General features: G+C 46.2%; 1 protein-coding gene across 2 annotated transcripts in view; it reads right to left on the bottom strand.

Annotated features, from left to right (window-relative positions):
• xpnpep1 (X-prolyl aminopeptidase (aminopeptidase P) 1, soluble) overlaps positions 1 to 24,293 on the bottom strand; it is a 157,571-nt gene that overhangs the window by 105,316 nt on the left and 27,962 nt on the right. Inside the window, exons 1-3 of one of the 2 annotated variants that reach the window (XM_056279642.1) lie at positions 2,904 to 2,922; positions 2,440 to 2,564; positions 2,115 to 2,178 (exon numbers count right to left, since the gene is read on the bottom strand). In XM_056279642.1, the coding sequence (XP_056135617.1) occupies positions 2,115 to 2,178; positions 2,440 to 2,564; positions 2,904 to 2,922 (208 nt within the window). Of the gene's footprint in view, positions 1 to 2,114; positions 2,179 to 2,439; positions 2,565 to 2,903; positions 2,923 to 24,293 lie in introns of those variants that run through there. The other variant, XM_056279643.1, reaches the window with a different exon arrangement.

The following is a 24,293-nucleotide window of genomic DNA, read 5'->3' on the forward strand; positions in this document are numbered from 1 at the left end:
ACTTTATTAGGCACACCTGTCCAACTGCTCGTTAACGCAAATTTCTAATCAGCCAATCACATGGCAGCAACTCAATGCATTTAGGCATGTAGACATGGTCAAGACGATCTGCTGCAGTTCAAACCGAGCATCAGAATGGGGAAGAAAGGTGATTTAAGTGACTTTGAACGTGGCATGGTTGTTGGTGCCAGACGGGCTGGTCTGAGTATTTCAGAAACTGCTGATCTACTGGGATTTTCACGCACAACCATCTCTAGGGTTTACAGAGAATGGTCCGAAAAAGAGAAAATATCCAGTGAGCGGCAGTTCTGTGGGCGAAAATGCCTTGTTGATGCCAGAGGTCAGAGGAGAATGGCCAGACTGGTTCGAGCTGATAGAAAGGCAACAGTAACTCAAATAACCACTCATTACAACCGAGGTATGCAGAAGAGCATCTCTGAACGCACAACACGTCGAACCTTGAGGCAGATGGGTTACAGCAGCAGAAGACCACACCGGGTGCCACTCCTGTCAGCTAAGAACAGGAAACTGAGGCTACAATTCGCACAGGCTCACCAAAATTGGACAATAGAAGATTGGAAAAACGTTGCCTGGTCTGATGAGTCTCGATTTCTGCTGCGACATTCGGATGGTAGGGTCAGAATTTGGCGTCAACAACATGAAAGCATGGATCCATCCTGCTTTGTATCAACGGTTCAGGCTGGTGGTGGTGGTGTATTGGTGTGGGGGATATTTTCTTGGCACACTTTGGGCCCCTTAGTACCAATTGAGCATCGTGTCAACGCCACAGCCTACCTGAGTACTGTTGCTGACCATGTCCATCCCTTATGACCACAGTGTTCCCATCTTCTGATGGCTACTTCCAGCAGGATAACGCGCCATGTCATAAAGCTCGAATCATCTCAGACTGGTTTCTTGAACATGACAATGAGTTCACTGTACTCAAATGGCCTCCACAGTCACCAGATCTCAATCCAATAGAGCACCTTTGGGATGTGGTGGACCGGGAGATTCGCATCATGGATGTGCAGCCGACAAATCTGCAGCAACTGCGTGATGCTATCATGTCAATATGGACCAAACTCTCTGAGGAATGTTTCCAGTACCTTGTTGAATCTATGCCACGAAGGATTAAGGCAGTTCTGAAGGCAAAAGGGGGTCCAACCCGGTACTAGCAAGGTGTACCTAATAAAGTGGCCAGTGAGTGTATATTGTAACCTAATGCAACAGTGGACATGGATTCAAATATGAAGACTGTAGGATGTGGAGGTCTATGGTGTTTCTTTAAAAAAAATTTGAATTTTGTGATTTTACCACGTTTTGGTCCATTTGCAAAAGGATTGTCATTGTGAGCCTGTTTCTTGTTGATACACAACATTTCATACTTTTATTTATTTATTTGTCTCACCCTTGTCCCCAGCACTTATTTAGACAAACTGACAACTCTGATTTGATGCATAATATGATGCACATCTCAGGGCCAAACAGCGGCTTCCTGCACCATATCAGCTCATTCCATTCACTTTTCATTCCATTCACTTGATTCATACCATGCCAAAGTTTGGCATGACATATGCACCACAAACATGGGTGCTTTTGTGACTCCCCCATCACAGAAATGTTGTCCCTCACAACTCATAGTCCTTCACAGACTATCACGACCCCTCCCTTCTAAAATCTAACCCGCACAACAAACCAAAACAAAACCGTGGGGCAGACTTGCGTAGAGATAATTAATTCCCCACATTACAGATGCAACCTGTAAGACACAGTTGCAAACATTGTAAAAATCAGCGATTCAAGCATCTTAAAAGTGCCAATTTCACAATGGTCTATAGTAAAATAATAATAATAAAAAAAAGATCTCTTTGTTCACTTATCTGTCATGAGCGTTATCTAGTAGTGGTTAGAGCTTGGCAACCACTATCTCCAGTGGACATTTGAAATGGTTAATGTTCAACTTGTGAACTGCATACACGGGAAGTATGCAGCACTCAGACACACAAAACACACACACACACACACACACAGACGCAAGCATGCACACAAACATATATATATATATATATATATATATATACACACACATACACATACACATACATATATAGTACCTGCAGAGCCATTAAATCCACAGATGAATTCACGTCTGCAGTCACATGGTGCAATATATTCACTCTAAGAGAAAGGGAGGGCAGTAACAGTCAGTGTAGAGTTGGACAATTAACTGGCACCTTTACTGCTCTTCTCACATAATTAATAACCTGTAGAAGGAGAGTGAAAGAGAAAGGCAGGAACACCCTAAAACTATATTTATTTTCACAGATTCACACAAACAATTTAGGATAAACTCTTATATTGTTGACTAAAGATACAAACATTATTCAGTAAATGTTCCAGTTGTGTATATGTGTACTGTGTATGTGCATTCCCAATTACCTGGTGTGCATCTCCAGAGGGCACAATGTAAGCCTGTATAGGCTGAGAAACGTATTTGCCATTCTTCATGGCCTGGCGAAGCAGTCTGAGCAGCTCCACTGTGATTTTTGGAGCCATGGCCGTGTCTGGACCAAAAAAGAGCACAACGATACACCAATAAATGAATGTTATTGGAAGGACATTTTTCAAGAGTTACCAAGAGTTTTGCATGCAGTTAAACGATGAAACTGACAACAACAGATTGAATAAAAAAGAGATCTTATCAATTTTTGAGCTAGCAGAAACGTTTTGAATTGGACAGGTGTTGGCAAATTTGCCATAACCTAATTTGCAGGTTTGGAAGTCAACTCGTCATTCCCCAAAACTTTAATTTCACCTCAAGCGAGCCCAAAGCCTAAACAAAATGTGCCAAGACATGTAAATAGCAGTTACTCTAAAATATTAACGTAAAGACATCAGATTACCTGATTCAAGGGAGCACATGTTGACTTCAAATGACAGGTGTTTAACAGGAACTTTATCCCAATAAAAAGTGACAGTAGTCTACCTGTTTTGTAATGAGGTCAAAGTCAAACAAAATACTTGGATCTTGACCCTTTACATGCTGAGCAAGCAGATGCTAAGACAAGAGCCATGGTTAAATATTGTAACTATAATATTATAATTTCATAACTATCAAAATTACCCATTAAAACCATACAAGGATTCCTTCCAGTTAATTATTTAAAACTGCTAGGAATTTTATCAACCTGTCAATTTTATTTTAAACAAGCTTTCACTGTTTTTACACTCAACTGCCCTGCTGGGGAAAAAAAAACCAAAAAAAAAACCAGTATAGACCAGTTTAAGATGGTTGCTGGTTTTTAGCTGGTCTTAGCTGGTGTTTAGGCTGGTTTAGTTGGTTTACCAGGCTGGACAAGCTGGTCAGGCTGGTCTTGTTGGTTTGTCAGTTGGCTTGCTTGGTATGAACCCAGTCATCCTACATTGGTGTCTGTTGGACAGGCTAATTGGCCAGATGGCTTGCTGGACTGACCAGCAAAGCCTGGCCGGCAAGATGGCCAAGCTGGTTAATATGGTTGGACGGCCAGCCAGTTAGTTAGTTAGTTAATTACTAACCAGGCTGGACTGGTCAGCAAAAGCCAAGCAAGGCTCATAGCTGTCCCTCTTTCCCATGAAGAGGAAAAAACAGGTTAAGAAAATGAGTTAATGAAATTAATAATTTTTAGAGGATTTACATGGACAGTCCACATGCCTGTGATCCATTTCACCCCATGAAGAACAATGAAAAATATGAAAAATAAACAGATATTTCCCCAGATATTTCTTCCGCTTTCAGTGTGGGAAGATGGTGGCGTGAATTCACGTTTGCAGCGGCCTCACTCAGTATTGGTGTGGGAAGATGGCGGCATTAATTCACATTCGCAGTAGCCTCACCCAGTAGTGCCCATGCAGTGTCTTTGTCCACGTCTGTGTTTAAGTTTTGCCTTCGTTTGATGACTGGGAGAACTGGCACTGGATCGGCTGGGAGAGCTTGGTCTGCTGCGCCGTGTGGGGCCAGGGACCACGGCCTTGCCCAGAGCTGCGTCCAAGGAGGTAACACCGAGCTGACAAGACACGGAAGCGGGGCAGGCTAAGCTAACTGCTAGCCCATGCAGACCGGAAGTTCCGATAACACCGAGGGTGGTTTGGCAGCGACCTCACCTGACGCTGACTGTGGTGTTTTTGATGTTGTCGTGTGGAGTGCGGGGAGGTGTATCGAGGGTGTCTGGCTGGGAGAGCTGGCACTGGATCGGCTGGGAGAGCTTGGTCTGCTTTGTCCGGTGGGCTCAGGGAACACGGCCCCTGGCTGGAGCTGCGCCCAAGGAGTAAACACCGAGGGCGGTCTGATAGGACGTGGAAGCGGGGCGGACAAAGCAAACTGCTGACAGTCATCCTGGCTGGTGTTCGTTCCCCTGGACAGTGAGTTTTTTTTTTTGTTTAGTGATGATATATGTGTTAGTTTGGCTCAGGCGCGGATTTATGGGTGGGCCTGGTCAGATTGACAGCTGGCCCATCCATTCACAGATTCATTAAAAAAAAAATTAATAATGCAAGTTTCAAAGTTTAACTTTGATTAATAGCCTTGAATGTTACTAATTGGTCTTTAACATTATTAGAACCATATTAATTAATAACATTAATTAGTTAGTAAATATTCAAAACTTCCTAGTGTTTGTTGATGTAATATTAGCGTTCTAAATTCTGGTGCCAGTGTTGCTGAAAGCCTGCGTTATGCGCTGCTCTAGCAATGGCTAAGCAGATTTCACTAAACCAGTTTTTAAAAAAAAAATCGTTTGGAGATGAAGAGAAAGATCTGCACCAGGGACAAAGACAATCACAGGATCGTCATGAGATGTTTGTTGATCCTGAGAATGGAGGGCAAAATGATCACAGCCTTAACGACATCAAATGAGTGTCATGCTAGCGTGCAGACGCCACTTCTGATGGGACCACTGCTAATGGTTTCTGAAGCGCTAACCGCACCTTTGGATCTGTCAACCATGGAGGAACCAGCCACCCAACCAAAGTTGGTGACATTCCTGACAACCGTGACAGATGGAAAAATGCGCTCCTTCAACGCCCACTGGTATGACAAGTTCAACTGGATTGAATACAGTCAATCAAGAGACTCAATTTTTTTGTAAAGCATTGTAGACATTTTCCTGAGCTGCACACCGGTGAGCTTACTTTTGTCAGTGATGGCTACAAAAATTGGAAACATATCAGGCAGGCCTGCAACAAACACCAGTCTACCAAGCTGCATGCTTCTGCTCTCATTAAATTGCTGGTGTACAGGCAAAGTCACATGCAAGGCAGGACAGTTTTAAATCCACTGCACGATGATTCCATTTCATTCATACAGCGCAATGGGCAACACGTTAAGGTTGTATTAGACATCGCTATGCTGTGTGCCAAGATGGAAATTCCTCTTAGAGGGCACCGGGAAACAGAGGAAATGCTCAATAAGGGGACATTTTTGGAACAATTCGAGTTCATGTCAAAGTATGATCCAGAAATTATACCGAGATTGATGGAAATGCCACTCTCATGAGCCACCACATTCAGGACGAACTGCTTGAGGCTGCCGCTTCACTGCACCTTTGAAAAATAAAAGCTGAACAGCACAAACAGCCTACATACACTCACTGGCCTCTTTATTAGGTACACCTTGCTAGTACCGGGTTGGACCCCCTTTTGCCTTCAGAACTGCCTTAATCCTTCGTGGCATAGATTCAACAAGGTACTGGAAACATTCCTCAGAGAGTTTGGTCCATATTGACATGATAGCATCACGCAGTTGCTGCAGATTTGTCGGCTGCACATCCATGATGCGAATCTCCCGGTCCACCACATCCCAAAGGTGCTCTATTGGATTGAGATCTGGTGACTGTGGAGGCCATTTGAGTACAGTGAACTCATTGTCATGTTCAAGAAACCAGTCTGAGATGATTCGAGCTTTATGACATGGCGCGTTATCCTGCTGGAAGTAGCCATCAGAAGATGGGAACACTGTGGTCATAAAGGGATGGACATGGTCAGCAACAATACTCAGGTAGGCTGTGGCGTTGACACGATGCTCAATTGGTACTAAGGGGCCCAAAGTGTGCCAAGAAAATATCCCCCACACCATTACACCACCACCACCAGCCTGAACCGTTGATACAAGGCAGGATGGATCCATGCTTTCATGTTGTTGATGCCAAATTCTGACCCTACCATCTGAATGTCGCAGCAGAAATCGAGACTCATCAGACCAGGCAACGTTTTTCCAATCTTCTATTGTCCAATTTTGGTGAGCCTGTGCCAATTGTAGCCTCAGTTTCCTGTTCTTAGCTGACAGGAGTGGCGCCCGGTGTGGTCTTCTGCTGCTGTAGCCCATCTCCCTCAAGGTTCGACGTGTTGTGCGTTCAGAGATGCTCTTCTGCATACCTCGGTTGTAATGAGTGGTTATTTGAGTTACTGTTGCCTTTCTATCAGCTCGAACCAGTCCGGCCATTCTCCTCTGACCTCTGGCATCAACAAGGCATTTTCGCCCACAGAACTGCCGCTCACTGGATATTTTCTCTTTTTCGGACCATTCTCTGTAAACCCTAGAGATGGTTGTGCGTGAAAATCCCAGTAGATCAGCAGTTTCTGAAATACTCAGACCAGCCCGTCTGGCACCAACAACCATGCCACGTTCAAAGTCACTTAAATCACCTTTCTTCCCCATTCTGATGCTCGGTTTGAACTGCAGCAGATCGTCTTGACCATGTCTACATGCCTAAATGCATTGAGTTGCTGCCATGTGATTGGCTGATTAGAAATTTGCGTTAACGAGCAGTTGGACAGGTGTGCCTAATAAAGTGGCCGGTGAGTGTATTTTGCCATACTTGCTGATGAGTTTAAAGATCTATCGAAATGCGAGCAAGTTGCTGTATGTATCCGATTCAGTCATAATGAGGTAATCAAAGAACGAGTGGTAGGCTTTGTTGAAACTGCAGAATTGTCTGCTCAAGGAATGTCACAGAGGATCCTTGAAGTCCTTGAATCACTCAGGCTGGACACTTCTCTCTGCGTCAGAGTCTGTTTCGATGGTGCATCGGTAATATCAGGGCACAGGGGAGGGGTGCAGGCTCTCCTGAAAGAGATGTTTCTGAGAGCCGTCTATGTACACTGCAGTTCTCACCAGCTTAATTTAGTGCTTTGTACTGCAGCACAAGAGTCTGGGCACGTTAGCACTTTTTTTGACGTTGTTAATCATAATGCACAACTTCTTCACTGGGGCCCAGAGGCACGCTCAGTTGCTGGAGCTACAAAAGGAGATGCATCCAAACCGTCAAGTGTATGGAGCTGGAGCAATCATGTGAGACTAGATGGAGCTCTAAATCAGGGTCAGTGCATACATTTTTAGAGTTGCTGGATGTGTTACTGGAGGCACTGGCTGAATACGCCGAATTAAGTGGACAGACTAAACTAGATGCTGAGCAGCTATTACAACAGATGCAAACCAAAAAGTTCATTTTCATGCTTGTTGCATTTTGCAAGCTGTTTCAGAGCAGTGATTTTGCCACAAAGGGATTGCAGAGTTCAACACCATGTGTAACAGACTGCATCTCCTTAACTGAAACATTAAAAGCTACTTATGCCACTTTCCGGGATGATTCGGATGGAGACTTTGATAAAGTGCTTATATTGATGGAGGAGTTAATGGACAAGCATGAGATAGCATGCTGGGACGTCACTACTTCTCGTGAGCACACGCTACCTGCCAAGTTCCATCAGTCTGTCGTCACCACAACACTGGGGAAAACATCTACCATCAAGAATAATGATGATTTAAGGGCACTGTGGAATTGTGTTCTAGACAGACAGATAGCTGAATTGAACTATCGATTTAAAGACGACACTTATGGAATAATGCAAGCTTCAGCTTCCTTCTTCCCTGGATCCGCCACTTTTGGCATGAAAGAACTGTTGCAAGCTCCATGCGATTTGTATGGGATTACAGTCAGTGACGCTGAATTTTTTTTTTAACCAATACATCAAAGGGCAAAAGCGGTAAAGAGAACTTCCCTTCACTAATTGAATTGCTAGATGCCTGCCCTGCAGATATTTTCTCCAATATGAACTGCCTGTTAAGGGCCATCATTACACTGCCTATAATGTCTTGCAGTGTTGAGAGACTTTTCTCCACAACAAACCGGATCAAGACATGCCTGAGATCATTGATGATGACTGGACGCTTGAACAACTTGACAATTTTGACTTTTGAAAGAGAACTAACAGATACACTGGATTATGACGATATCATCAGCATTTTCAATTCAAAACCTAGATGACTCCGCCTTGTATAGGCTACCGATAAGGTAGGCAAGTGGTTTCTTTAGTCTGGCCTGCTGTGGCTTGACTATTATCGCAGCCTCGAGTGAGTTCTGATTTTGGACTGTTAACACTACTGCCCGTTAGGCCTCATGGGAATTGGTCATTTAATTTGTTATTCCTGTTCGAGCACCAATGAGTTTATGCAACATCTTATTATTGCGTGCCCTGTTATGTTCTGTGGCTATAGCTAGCCATTCATGTGTCTGGCTCGGTTTGGTAGCATATTTCATCAACGCAACAACTGCTATGCTAAGCAGATCAGATATGTCTATAGGCCTACAAATTAGGCCCAATTAATAAACCAAATTTTATGAATGCTATTTTGTGTGAAGTCCCTCTGTTGCTCTTGGACATCATCATGTAACGTTAGTCTAAATAATCATGATTGTTTATAGTATTTAGCAGACGCCTTTATCCAAACGATGTACAATGACAATAACAATATAAAACCATGCAAAAGTAGAATACAAATACAATTATCAACTACTTTGTAGAAATATACAATACAAACATAAATCAAATTTTAACAACAATGACTATATACTAATATGCACAAAGTATGACCAAAAATTAATGAATTAAATGGACAGATGAAGTCTAAAAATTTGAGTTTTTAGGTTTTGTTTTATTTTAAAAGTGGCCTGCAGACTGTAGGAAGAACGAACAGTACTAGGTAGCTTAAGCCAAGTCAATCTTTAATTATAATCATGTGTGGTTAAGTGGTAGTGAGCTGGCCCACCTGGATTTAATCCAGGCCCATCTATCAGTCACTTTCTGGATCCGACACTGGTTTGCATATGTGTTCTTGTCGTTTTTGGATGTGTTTTTGTCTTTGTGTTGTCCTGCTGTGGGCTGAGGGAAACCGCATTTCAATGACAAAGTGTTCCTGATTCCTGATCCGTTATATTGTTTCATAGTTTATGTAAAAGTTAATGCCCTTAGCTTACCTTTTCTTGTGATGGTAACAACACATTTACATTTAAAGTTGAACATAATGGTTTTGGTAATAATAACAATGATAACAGACAACAACCAACAGGGGTCGCGTTAACCAAATATTTTCCGTCTTTGAACGATTATTTTTAACAATGATGGAAAAATCTAAAGGCTGTCCATCATTTGACCGATTAAATTCACATGCAACACTGTCAATAAACACACGCAGACCCCCTGTTGTAAACCCCACTGTCCACTTGATGGCGATTGTGCATCATTAACTAGCTCTGTATCTTGTCTTCTTCGTTGCAAACTTGTTTTAAACAAGCTAAGTAGGCTATCTCAAAATGTCACGGCAGCTGAGTGTTTGGAGTTTCTTTCAAAAACGGTTTCAAATTCATTTTCTGCCCATTCTTCTTGTTAAATCTGAGGTTCGGATAAATTAGGTTTTACTGTAAAAACAATCATTCAGATGTTGACATGAAATGAGTGTTGGTGTCTCGTTTTTTTTTCTCTCTCTTATAAATGCATAATCTAAGTTTGTTCTTCTGTCTATATTAGCGTTATTCTGCATATCAAATATATTGTGGTAGATTTTTTTGAAAATTAAATGCTATTAAATAGGCCATATCTCATTTAAAAAATGAAAATTAATATGACGGGTAATAATTGATGATGACTGAATTTGTATGACCCTGTCCGTCATCATGACGAACAACGAGAAAGTCTAGTGCGACCTCTGACCCAGAACCTTTTTTTCTGAACAACAAAAATTGAGACTTGGCACAAGTTGGAAATTTCACCAATTATGCAGGGGGAGAAAAGCTTTTTTTTCCCTTGATAAATGAATGATTTCACTAATGCAAGCAAAATAATTGTTCTTTGGAAATGTGTTCGTCTCACACATTGTTTTTGATGAAACAATGACAGTGACTACCTGAAATTAATAATTATCATAATTGAGTAGTGATTACATTATTATTAGATTAGGAGTATTTCTCAGAAAAAAATAACTATTTGATATTTCCGCCTATATTAACGCCTTATATAAAAGGCTGCTGAGTCACAACAGAACCATAGTTTGACGTGCTGGCTGCTTTGGAGTGTAAGGATACACCAGTAGACAACACTGGACAATGACGATTTTGCTTCCTGAACACTTTTTGGGTGTATTTTATGGATTTTGGTCTGCTGATCATGAAAATCACCTTAAATCTTTCCTATCATATACCATTTTGTAGATGTAACCTTTTTTTATTTCCTGTCATATTTTAAGTCTATTAGTGCATTGCCCACAATGTTAGCTGTTTTGGTCAGTCCAAGCATGCCTGGGCATGCACTCAGTGTAGGTGCTACGCAAATGTTGTCTTAGGTATGCTTGGGCATGCTTAGTCAGGTTAGATGCTGGCAGACAGGTTACAAAAGCTGCTCACATTTACAGATGCTGTTTGGATGCATGTTGATGTTCTTTATGCAATAGCATAGTGAGTAAACCTAACCATAGGATTTATTGTCTTCAGGAAAATTTAATACAGCAGAAATGTCTCGTCCAAGTTGCAACAGCTGTGATACATGCTGTTACATCTGTGGCAAGTATACGCTTAAGGCTCAAAGACGCACCATGACTGCACTTACATATTAAGAAAGCCTATGAGCTTTACTTCGGATGTAAAATTGGTGACCAAGAGAAACCCTCGACTTCTCACATTTGTTGTGCAGCATGTGCAGTCAACCTGAGAGTTTGGCTCAGAGGTACTTGGAAGTCAATGCCATTTGCAGGGCCCAATGATATGGCGAGAACAGAAGGCTCACGTGATGGACTGCTACTTCTGTCTGACCAATGTACATATCTGGCTTCTCTACTAAAAATAAGAAATCTATTTAATACCCCAATCTGCCTTCAGCCATGAGACCAGTGCCACATGATGGCATTTTGCCAGTACCGAAGCCACCAGACATGGAGCCTAGATGAGGCAGATGAAGATGCCACAACACCTGAACCAGATGTGGAAAAAACACTGATCCAGATGTTAACACTTTATGATGGCTATCCTCATCTGATAACACAGAATTAAATGACCTGGTCAGGGACTTAGATTTGTCAAAAGCTAAAGCAGAATTACATGGTGCAAGATTGAGAGGATGGAGTTCACTGCCACCAGGTACAAAAATGTCTATCTTTCGGAACCGTCAACAACATTTGACAAACTTATTTACGTAGGTTGGCAACCTCTGTTTCTGCACTGACATTGATGGGTTGTTCATGGCTTTGGGTTGTGTGCATGACCCAAAAACAAAATTGTGTCTTTTTATAGATTCGTCAAAATTAAGCCTGAAAGCTGCCTTGTTACACAATGGCAATGTCCACTCTTCAGTACCCATTGGCTATGCAGTACACATGAAAGAAACCTACAATAACATGGAACTGTTGTTGAAACACATACAGCAATTACGACTGGAACATCTGTGGTGATATATAAGTATTGGCACTGCTACTAGGAATGCAGTTCCTCTGTGAATGGGATAGCCATGCTACAGAGCCACATTACATTAAAAAGAACTAGCTGCTCCGTAAGCATTTCGTTCCAGGACAGAAGTGGGGCGCATAAATCACTTGTCGACCCAACAAAGATATTTCTACCTTTGTGAAAGCAATGAAAAAAGAAGGTGTTGGATTTTGCTATTTGAGACAGATATTTCCAAGAATAACTGATGCCAAGATTAAGATTTTGTTGGTCCAAAAATCAGAAAGGTCAGGGAGTTAGAAGATCTGCTAGTGGGGCCAGAAAAAATAGCATGGAAGGCATTTAAGGATGTTGTTGACAATTTTCTAGGCAACTACAGAGCACCAAACTACATTGAACTACTTGAGAACATGGTTAAAGCATACAAAACTATGAAGTGCAACATGTCATTGAAAATTTATTTTCTGCATTCACACATGGACCTCTTCCCTGCTGATCTTGGTGCAGTCAGTGATGAACATGGTGAAAGGTTTCACCAAAACATTGCAACCATGGAAAAGAGGTATCAGGGCAACTGGAATCCTCAATGCTGGCCGACTATTGTTGGACACTGACACGAGAGGCACCAGATGCTGAGTTCAAATGAAAATCAGCTGCAAAACACCCCCCCCCTTCTTTTTCTCCCCAATTCCACCCAGCCAATTACCCCATTCTTACAAGCCATCCTGGTCTCTGCTCCACCCCCTCTGCTGACCCGGGGAGGCCTGCAGACTACAATATGCCTCCTCCAATACATGTGGAGTCATGAACCACTTCTTTTCACCTGACAGTGAGGGTTTTGCCTGGGGGATGTAGCGTGGCTGCAAAAAATTTTAAGCTCAGTTGAACCAACACAATGTGTAAGCATCATTATGTGATTAAACATGTTAAATTCAATAAAAGTTATTTTAATCTCAGCTCATCTAATCTCATCATCAGCCGGTCGCGGGTCTGGTCCAGTCACGGTGGCAACAAAATAAGTAGGGCACTCCAGCCATCCCTTTCCCCAGCAACACCCTCCAGCTCCTCCTGGGGAATCCAAAGGCGTTCCCAGGTCAGATTGGACATGTAGTCCCTCCATCGAGTTCTGGGTCTACCCCGGGGTCTCCTCTCAGTTGGACGTGCCCGGAAAACCACCAAAGGAAGGCGCCCAGAAGGCATCCTAATCCGATGCCCGAACCACTTCAACTGGCTTCTTTCGACGTGAACGAGCAGCGGGTCTACTCCAAGCTCCCTCCAGATGTCCAAGCTCCTCACCCTATCTCTAAGGCTGAGCCCAGACACCCTATAGAAGAAACTCATATCAGCTACTTGCATCCACGATCTAACCCTTTCGGTCACTACCCAAAGCTCATGGCCATAGGTGAGGGTTGGAATGAAAATTGACTGGTAAATTGAGAGCTTTGCCTTCCAGCTCAGCTCCCTTTTCACCCCAACGGTCTGGTATAATGCCCGCATTACTGCTGATGCCACACCAATCAATCTCCCGCTCCATCCTACCCTCACTCATGAACAAGAACCCCAAGATATTTGAACTCCTTCACTTAAGGCAACAACTATCCCCAACCCAGAGGGAGCAATCCACCATTTTGTGGTAGAGAACCATGGCCTCAGAGTTAGAGGTGTTGAGTCTCAACCCAGCCATTTCACACTCAACTGCAAACTGCCTCAGTGCACGCTGGAGGTTACGTTCTGATGAAGAAAACAAAACCACATCATCTGAGTAGAGCAGAGATGTAATTCTGAGGTTCCCAAAATGGACACACTCCTCACCTTGGCTGCGCCTTGAGATCCTGTCAAAGAATATCACAAACGGAATCAGAGAAGCCTATGCGGAGTCTGACACCCACCGAAAACATGTTTTACTTTGTGCCGAGAATACGGACACAGCTTTCACTTTGGTTATACAAGGACCGGCTAGTAGCAACTGCCCCGGTACCGCGTACTCCTGCAGTACCCTCCACAGAGTGCCCCGGGGTATATGGTCATAAGCCTTCTCCAAGTCCACAAAACACATGTACACTGGCTGATCAAACTCCCAGGCCTCCCTCAGCACTTGTGCAAAGGTAAAGAGTTAGTCCGTTGTCCCACGGCTGGGATGGAATCCGCATTGTTCCTCCTGGATCTGAGATTCGACAATTGGTCAGAGCCTCCTTTCCAGCATTCTAGAGTAGACTTTCCCAGGGAGGCTGAGCAATGTGATGCCCTGATAATCAGAGCACACCCTCCGCCCGCCCCCCCACCTATTTTTAAATTTTATTTAAATTATTTTAATGTTTCTCAAAATTCCTACTTGATCTGAAATGATTGTGTTCAGCTTGACATTGTCTATCATAATCTTTTTGGGGTTTTTTTCAGGGAGCAAAACATTTGAAAAAATTAGTTGTCCAGTGAAATCAGTAGGAGCAAGACGGAATACATATGCGGGAGGTCAGTGGAATGGTGAGGATGTAAAGAGAAGAGGTGATGAAGGTGGATTAGTTTAAGTACTTGGGGTCAACTGTTCAAAGTAATGGGGAGTGCAGAAGAGAGGTGAAGAAGCAAGTGCAGGCAGGGTGGAGTGGGTGGAGAAGAGGGTGAGGAGTGATTTGCGATGGAAGGGTACCAGCAAGCGTTAAAGGGAAGGTTTACAAGATGGAATCAGGAATCAGGAACATTTATTTGTCATTTCATTCCATGCACCTGCGCACATGAAATGAAATGAAATATAATTTCCCCCACCCCACAGCAGTGCAACACAAAGGCAAAAACACATCCATCCATCAAAAAAAAAAAAAAAACACTGTCCAAGAGAGCGACAAAGCAAGAGAGACAAGATTGAGATGCTTTGGAAATGAGCGGATGAGAGATGCTGGGTATATTGGGGAAAGGATTCTGAATATGGAGCTGCCTGGGGAAAGGAAAAGATGAAGGCCAAGGAGGAGATGTATGGATGTGATGAGGGAGGACATGCAGGTGGCTGGTGTGACAGAAGACAATGGAGAGGACAGGAGGTGATGGAAATGGACGATTTGCTGTCGCAACCCCTAACGGGAGCAGCCAGAACTACTAGTAGTAGTTAGTAGTAGAGTGGGTTGATGCTGGTGAAACTATCAACATGCTGTCATGCCTTGTGAATTTCATCAAAACACAAGCAATACAAAGTTAATTTAAAGTGAGTTTTTTTTATTGGTTTCATTTCTAAAGAGCTCTCTGTTGTCGGGAAAACTCATCAACTCCAGGGAAAACTGAGCTTTTCCCTCTCAAATGCCACACTGCAAAAACCCTGTTATATGCATATTTACATTCATTTAGACCCTAAAAATTGTTGTCTATAAGGGAGAAAGCAGTGATGGCAACGGTGCTTGGAAATATTATATTTTGTTTCACACATAATCTGTAAAGTTTTCCATTAAAAATTCATTCACAATACACAGATTATGAACATGTCTCACATTTTTTCATATGGCTGAAGGTCAATACCAATTAGTAAAAAACAAAGAAAAACAAACTCAGAAGCCTTCATAAAGTAAAGATCAGTAAATAGGACTTTAGTGGTGATGGTAGATACCCTGACCACATTGTGATCAATCCTAGAGTTATGTAAATAATTCAATTCAATTCAATTTATTGTCATTAATAACAATGCGCAGGCACATGTTAAAAATGAATTGAGGGCTGTGGCTTCACCAAACAGCGCAAGACAGACACAGACAAACACAGCAAACACAATATAAGATATACACACATGAAGACCAAAAGCTAAAAATAAGTTAAAAAAAAGAGCTGGAGTACAAAATATTTAAAATATCTACAGACATTCAGTGGGTAGCCAGGTTCAGGTGGGCAACAGCTTGTGGAAAGAAGCTGTTTTTGAGCCTGGTAGTGCGGGCCCTGAGGCTCCTGTAGCGCCTCCCAGAGCGCAGGGGGGAGAACAGTCCATGGTTGGGGTGGGTGGGATCTCTGCTGATGCTCAGACCCCTTCCAAGGCAGCGTTTGTGGCAAATGTCTTTTATGGCTGGAAGCTGGGTACTGGTGATATGCTGGGCCGCCTTGACGATCCGCTGCAGAGCTTTCTGGTCTACTGAGGTGCAGTTGCTGTCACAGCCCCTCGCCCTTGACACCTGCTCACTTCTCCTTCACCCTGGCACACCTGCTGGCCATCAAGCAATCACCCCCTCTCCCTTGACACCTGCTCACCCCTCCTTCACCCCGGCACACCTGCTGGCCATCAAGCAATCACCCCCTCTCCCTTGACACCTGCTCACCTCTCCTTCACCCTGGCACACCTGCTGGCCATCAAGCAATCACCCCCTCTCCCTGACACCTGCTCACCCCTCCTTTACCCCGGCACAACTGCTGGCCATCAAGCAATCACCCCCTCTCCCTTGACACCTGCTCACCCCTCCTTCACCCCGGCACACCTGCTGGCCATCAAGCAATCGCCCTCACCCTTAAGAAGCCTCCACTGTGGACTAGTCTTCGCTGGAACGTTGCCATTCATTTTTTGTTGCCTAAAGGACTTCAGCCTGCCAGTCTACCTGCCACTGAGCCAACTCCTGCTCTACCCCTGGGATCGGCCACTTCAATAAAGACTTGATTTATTCCCTTACCTGGTTGTCCCGTCTGCTTTTGGGCTTTTCCAGATACGTGACAGTACGTTCCAGCCACTATGGACCCAGCAGACCGTTCCACCACCGACCTGGCCATGGTCTACCACGCTGTAGCCAACCAGGAATCGGTCCTCGGCCAGCACAGCCAGGTGCTACAGGGGATGGCTGACGCCCTCCGTGAGCTCAGCTCAAAGATCTCCAGAATCCAGACCCAACTTAGTGCCTCCGCCAGCCAGGGACCCGCCCTTCCAGCTCCGCCGCCCTCAGCACCATCAACTTCGGCTAAGGAACCATGGGTTGCCCCGCCCAATAAGTATGATGGAGGTTTTGGACTTTGTTGCCCTTTTTTGATGCAGTGTGAGATTGTGTTTAACCAGCAGCCCCAGTCATATTCCACGGATGGAGCCAAAGTCGCTTACATCATGGATCTTCTCCAGGGAAGCGCTCTGCCTTGGGCTACAGCAGTGTGGGAGATGCGGGCCCCCACTTCCTCATCCTACGCTGAGTTCACCACTGCTTTTCGCCAGGTTTTTGATCATCCCGTGCGGGGAAAGGATGCTTCAAAAAGACTGATCTCTCTCCCCCAGGGTTCCCGCAGCGTCGCTGACTACTCAGTTGAGTTCCGTACGCTATCAGCGGAGAGCGGATGGAACAACGAGTCCCTCCAGGCCGGGTTTTCCAACGGTCTAAGCAAATCCGTAAAGGACAAATTGGTTTCCTACCCCGAGCCTGGACGGTTGGAGGAATTGGTTACCCTGGCCATTCATGTGGACAACTGTCTGCGGGAGCGGAAGAGAGAGAGGATGCGCAACTTTCCTGGTCACAACAACTTTCCTGGTCACACCTCCAAACTCTGGGGGCCAAGCTCGCTCGACTGAGGCTGACGTCCTCCGAGAAAGCCCGAGGCGTGATTCTTCCCCAGCTTCGGAGCCGATGCAACTCGGCCGCTTCCGGCTCAACCCGGAGGAGCGTCAACGCCGCATCCTCGCGAGCCCAACTGTCTGCCCTCTGTCTCCTCGTCCACGTACCCAGTTGCAAGCTACCATCAGTTTTAAAGGTCAGTCCACTAAACTTTTGGCTTTAATTGACTCTGGAGCTGATGAAAGATTTTTGGATGCAAGTGTTGTGAAGCAGTTAGGTCTTGCCACTGTGAGTCTGGACCAGCCTCTTGAAGCTAATGCCCTGGATGGACGTCTCCTGACCCGGATAACCTCTAAGACCGAGCCTGTGCGCCTCCTGTTGTCGGAAAACCATCAAGAGGAGTTAAGTTTTTTTGTTATCAATTCTCCATTTGTTCCCATTATACTTGGTCGTCCCTGGCTGGTTAAGCATAGTCCCCATATTGATTGGTCATCGGCCAGAATTTCAAGTTGGAGTCCCGTCTGTCATGCCATATGCCTCCAGTCTGCTCTGCCTCAGTCTGTCCCCTGTCAGATGTCAAGCCCTGAGACCTCTGACCTGTCACTGGTGCCTCCAGAGTACCGTGACCTCCAAGCCGTGTTCAACAAACAGCAAGCTCTCTCCCTGCCTCCTCATCGCCCCTATGATTGCGCTATTGACCTGCTGCCGGGCACTCCCCTCCCCAGCAGCCGTCTATATAGCCTCTCCAAGCCTGAGCAGGAGTCCATGGAGAAGTACATCAAGGACTCCTTGGCTGCTGGTCTTATTCGCCCTTCATCGTCACCCCTTGGTGCGGGGTTCTTTTTTGTGGCCAAGAAGGACAAGACCCTCCGGCCGTGTATTGACTATAGAGGCCCCAATAACATCATGGTCAAGAATAAGTATCCTCTGCCCCTCGTGACTTCTGCTTTTGATTCTCTCCAGGGAGCCACAGTGTTCACTAAACTAGACCTCCGCAATGCTTACCACCTGGTCCGGGTTCGAGATGGAGATGAATGGAAAACTGCCTTCAACACCCCCCTGGGGCATTTTGAATATCTGGTGATGCCGTTTGGTCTCACTAATGCCCCAGCTGTCTTCCAGAGTCTGGTCAATGACATCCTACGTGACATGTTGGATCATTTCGTTTTTCTTTACCTGGATGATATCCTGATTTTTTCCAGAGACCTGTCAGAGCATGTCATGCACGTCCACCAAGTCCTTCAACGGCTTCTGGAGAACCGCCTTTTCATAAAAGCAGAGAAGTGCGAATTCCATGCTCCTTCAGTCACCTTCCTGGGCTACATTGTAGCCGATGGGCAGGCGAGAATGGACCCCGCCAAGGTCAGAGCGGTTCTTGAGTGGCCAAGCCCGACCAGCCGTAAGCAGCTTCAGAGGTTCCTCGGTTTTGCCAACTTCTACAGACGGTTCATCCGCAAGTACAGCCATGTTGCGGCCCCACTAACCGCTCTTACCTCCACCTCCAGACAGTTCCTGTGGACCCCTGTAGCAGAGGCAGCTTTCCAAGCCCTCAAGCACCGCTTCACCACTGCTCCTATCCTCATACAGCCACACATAACCAAGCAGTTCGTTGTAGAAGTGGACACCTCTGAGATTGGGGTGGAGGCGGTCCTTTCTCAGCGATCCAGTGAGGATGGCAAGACACACCCCCTGTGCCTTCCTGTCTCAACGTCTCTCCCCAGCTGAAAGGAACTACGATGTGGGGAATCGTGAGCTCCTGGCAGTGAAATTGGCACTGGAGGAATGGCGACATTTTCTGGAGGGGTCTGAGCTTCCTTTTATAGTGTGGACTGACCATAAGAACCTGGAATACATCCAGTCAGCAAAGCGACTCAATCCGCGCCAAGCCAGGTGGGTGCTTTTTTTGGTCGTTTTAATTTTTCTTTGACTTACAGACCTGGTTCCAGGAATGCCAAGCCCGATGCTCTGTCTCGTGTGCATGGGAAGGAGTCTGAGCCCAAGCTCCAACCGGACACCATCGTTCCCTCTACCTGTGTGGTTGCGGCTGCGGCTGTCACCTGGAACATTGAAAGGGAGGTCATGGCAGCCCAACGGACTCAGCCTGACCCGGGTAACGGTCCCCCTGGGCGCTTGTTTGTTTCAGATGCTGTTAAATCTAGTGTATTGCAGTGGGCTCACTCTTCCAAACTTACCTGCCATCCTGGAGTAACCCGTACCCTAGCCTTCCTCCGTAGGCGGTTCTGGTGGTCTTCCATGACGGAGGATACTGGGTCTTTTGTTTCTGCCTGTCCTGTTTGTGCCCAGAATAAGCCCTGCACTCGGGCCAGTGCCGGTCTGCTGTGCCCCCTGCCTGTTCCACACCGTCCCTGTTCGCACCTGTCCTTGGATTTCATCTCTGGTCTGCCCGCCTCTGACGGTAACACCGTTGTACTGACTGTTGTTGATCGATTCAGTAAATTTGTTCATTTTTGCCGTTGTCTAAACTGCCTTCGGCCCGAGAGACTGTGGATCTGCTGGTCAGGGAAGTTTTCCGGGTCCACGGTCTTCCCCGTGATATAGTGTCTGACCGTGGTCCCCAGTTCACTTCTGCTGTCTGGAAGGCTTTTTGCTCTTCCATCGGTGCCACCGTCAGCCTGTCATCGGGGTTCCATCCTCAGACCAACGGCCAGGCCGAGAGGGCCAACCAGGTATTGGAGACTGTTCTCCGCTGTCTGGTGTCTGCCAACCCATCCTCTTGGTCCTCACAGCTTCCCTGGGTAGAATAAGCCCATAACACCTTGCCATTGTCTGCTACTGGGTTGTCCCCTTTTCAATGCCTTTACGGCTATCAGCCTCCCCTTTTTCCTTCTCAGGAGGTAGACATTCCGGTTCCATCTGTCCAGGCCCATGTCCGTCGGGCCCGTGCTGCACTGCTCAGGGCCTCCAGCCGTTACCAGCGCTTGGCGGATCGTCATCGCACCCCTGCTCCGGACCACTCACCTGGTGACCAGGTATGGCTCTCTACCAAGGACCTACCCTTGAAATCGGACACTAAAAAACTGTCCCCAAAGTATATTGGTCCCTTTTCCATTGTCAAAGTCATTAACCCCTCTGTGGTCCGTCTGAAGCCGCCCCGCACTCTCCGGGTTCATCCTTCCTTCCATGTGTCCTGCCTCAAACCTGTCTCTACCAGCCCTCTAGTTCCTCCGCCCCCCCCGCCCCCACCTCATCATATGATCAACGATCATCCTGCTTACACTGTTCATCGTCTCCTGGACTCTCGTCGCTGCAGTCGCGGCCTGCAATATCTCGTTGACTGGGAGGGACATGGCCCAGAGGAAAGGTGTTGGGTCCCTCGTCGCCTTGTCCTGGACGTGAACCTCATCCGGGACTTCCACAGGATGCACCCTGACGGGCCTGGTGGGTCGCCCGGTGGCGCCGCTCGGAGGGGGGGTACTGTCACAGCCCCGCTCCCTTGACACCTGCTCACCCCTCCCTCACCCCGGCACACCTGCTGGCAATCACCCCCTCGCCCTTGACACCTGCTCACCTCTCCTTCACCCTGGCACACCTGCTGGCCATCAAGCAATCACCCCCTCTCCCTTGACACCTGCTCACCTCTCCTTCACCCCGGCACACCTGCTGGCCATCAAGCAATCACCCCCTCGCCCTTGACACCTGCTCACCTCTCCTTCACCCTGGCACATCTGCTGGCCATCAAGCAATCACCCCCTCTCCCTTGACACCTGCTCACCCCTCCTTCACCCCGGCACACCTGCTGGCCATCAAGCAATCACCCCCTCTCCCTTGACACCTGCCCACCCCTCCTTCACCCCGGCACATCTGCTGGTCATCAAGCAATCGCCCTCACCCTTAAGAAGCCTCCACTGTGGACCAGTCTTCGCTGGAACGTTGCCATTCATGGTTTATTGCCTAAAGGACTTCAGCCTGCCAGTCTACCTGCCACTGAGCCAACTCCTGCTCTACCCCTGGGATCGGCCACTTCAATAAAGACTTGATTTCTTCCCTTACCTGGTTGTCCCATCTGCTTTTGGGTTTTTCCAGATACGTGACAGTTGCCGTAACACACTGAGATGCAGATGGTCAGGATGCTCTCTATGGTGCAGTGGTAGAAGTTGGTGAGAATTTTGGGGGGTAGACGGGCGCTCCTCAGCCTCCTCAGGAAATGCAGGCGTTGTTGGGCCTTTTTCACAAGGGCCTGGGTGTTTAATGTCTACGAAAGGTCCTCGCTGATGTGGACTCCAAGGAATTTAAAGCTGGAAACATGCTCCACTTCCACCCCATTGATGTGTATGGGGGAGTGGCTGCAGCTTCTAGACCTCGTGAAGTCCACAATCAGCTCTTTAGTCTTCTGCACATTAAGGACAAGATGTTTGGTAGGACACAATGATGTGAGGTGCTCAATCTCGTCTCTGTAGGCCATCTCGTCATTGTTGGTGTTATGGCCAATGACTGTGGTGTCATCTGCAAATTTAACTATAACATTTGAAGGGTGAGTTGGCAGGCAGTCGTGGGTAAAGAAGGAGAAAAGGAGGAGGCTCAGAACACAGCCTTGAGGGGCACCTGTGCTGAGGGTCAGGGTGGAGGAGGTGTGGTCACCTAACCTAAAAGACTGAGGTCTGTTGGTCAGGAAGTTCAGGATCCAGTTACAGAGGGAGGGGTTGAGGCCAAGGGAGAGGAGTTTGGTGGTTAGTTTGGCAGGGATGATAGTGTTGAAGGCAGAGCTGTAATCTATAAACAGCACCCGGGTGTATGTGTTGTTAAGTTCAAGGTGGGTCAGAGCAACGTGCAGGGCAGTGGCAATGGCATCCTCAGCAGACCTTTTGGGACGGTAGGCAAACTGATGTGGGTCGAATGTGGGGGGGATAATGTTTTTGATGTGAGCCAGAACCAGTCTTTCAAAGCACTTCATGGCAATGGGGTCGAGTGCTATGGGTCGGTAGTCATTCAGACATGTGGATGTTGGTTTCTTGGAGACAGAAATGATAGAGGTGGTCTTAAAGCATGCCGGGACTTTAGATTGGGACAGTGAGAGGTTAAATCCAGGTGTGAAGACCTCAGCCAGCTGGTCGGCACATTCCCGGTAGACCCAACCCAGTATGCCGTCTGGTCCGGCAGCCTTCCGTGTGTTCACTCTGCGCAGTGATTCTCTGACCTCTGTGACTGATAGAGCACCTGGTTTTCCAGGTGGCTGGGGATTTTTGTGGCTGGGTCAGTATTGTCCTTGTCGAAGCAGGCATAGAAATTATTTAGCTTGTCTGGCAGGGAGGCATCATGGACAGTGGGACCGCGATTAGAGCTTTTGTAGTCTGTGATGGACTGAATGCCTTGCCACATTCGCCGGGGATCAGAGTTATTGTGAAAGTGGTCCTCTATTCGTAGGGAATATTTATGTTTGGCTGTTCTGATGCCCTTTTTGAGGTTGGATCTGGCTGCGCTGTAGGCCTCACAGTTACCGGACTTGAATGCTGCATCCCGGACTTTCAGCAGCTGCTGTACCTCACTGGTCATCCAGGGTTTCTGGTTTGGAAAGGTGCGGACTGATTTTGTTGTTGTGACACTCTCAGTGCAAAAGTTAATGTAGGCTAGTATGGCAGATGTCTTTTCATTAATGTCTATATGAGAGCCATGGGTAGCTGAATGTGCAAAAATACTCCAGTCTGTGTTTTCAAAACAGTCCTGGAGTTCAGAGACCGCTCCTTCTGGCCGGACAGTGATTGTCTTTACTGCTGGCTTGACCGGTTTTATTAGGGGTTTGTAGGCTGGGACCAGGAACAGGCAGAGGTGGTCAGAATGCCCCAGATGAGGGCAGGGAGTAGCTTTGTATGAGTCCTTGATGTTTGTATAGAGATGGTCCAGGGTGTTTTGGCCCCTAGTGGGGCAGGAGACATGCTGATGGAATTTGGGCAATACAGCCCTGAGGTCAGCCTGATTAAAGTCACCACCTATGATAAAGGCATTGTCCGGGTGTTTGGTCTGTTGTCTGCTGATGGCACATTGGAGCTGCTTAAGTGCTTCCTTAGCATTAGCATGTGGGGGGATGTATACAGCGGCAATGGTAATAGCCGTTAGCTCCCTGGGCAGGTAAAAAGGCCTGCACTGAATCATAAGGAGCTCGAGATCAGCAGAGCAGTGCCTTTCAACGATCTTTATATTGTTGCACCAAGAGTTATTGACATAAATACTCAAACCTCCCCCGCGGATCTTGCCAGAGTCCACTGTCCTGTCGGCACGGAAGGCTGTGCGGCCAGCTAGCTCGACTGCCAAGTCGGCTATGTTGCTGTTGAGCCAAGTCTCCGTAAACATCAGCAGACAGCAGTTCTGCAGCCTTTTCTGAGAGGACAGCCTGAGTCTTATCTTGTCCATTTTGTTAGCTAATACATCAAAATTGTTTATTTTCATCACTGTATTGTTGACTGTATTGTGACAAAATACACTGTGCTGAGCCAGGTGTGATAAAAGGATCAACCTTTGAAAGGGCAGCCTATTTTACAAGACTTAATCTCATGGTAGGAGATTCTACTTATCACCAATGTAATAACATAGCATTAGAAAGTCCAGCCCAAAAATCAGTTTGCCACTGACGTTAGAGGATATTTCAACGCAACCTACTACTACTACGTTCCCGACATTTCAAGGCAACCATTTTACGTAAAATGAACAAGTGGACAAAAAAACTACATGACAATGTAATGATAGTTCAACCGTCTTAAGGAAGAAAAAAAATGCCCAAAATCTATATCATGTTTGGTGTAAAAACAACCACAAGTGTGAGCCAAGATTTCATATCTAATTAAACAATTAAATTACAGTGTACATGCATGATTTAGGTGTGATTGCATTACTATCAAATGTAAATATATTCTACTAATTTGTAGACATATTTGAATGTGGGAATAACTTTAAATTCTGCTGGAATAGGCTCCAGCATCCCCACGACCCTGAGAACAGAGTAAGCGGTTTGGATAATGGATGGATGGATGGGTTAAAATTATTACGTTTTGGTTATGACTCCATTCCAGTTGGTGGCGGTAATGCATCATGTTTGCCAACCGCC

The sequence above is a fragment of the Lampris incognitus genome, chromosome 5, assembly GCF_029633865.1.
Source record: "Lampris incognitus isolate fLamInc1 chromosome 5, fLamInc1.hap2, whole genome shotgun sequence".
NCBI classification, from domain to species: domain Eukaryota; kingdom Metazoa; phylum Chordata; class Actinopteri; order Lampriformes; family Lampridae; genus Lampris; species Lampris incognitus.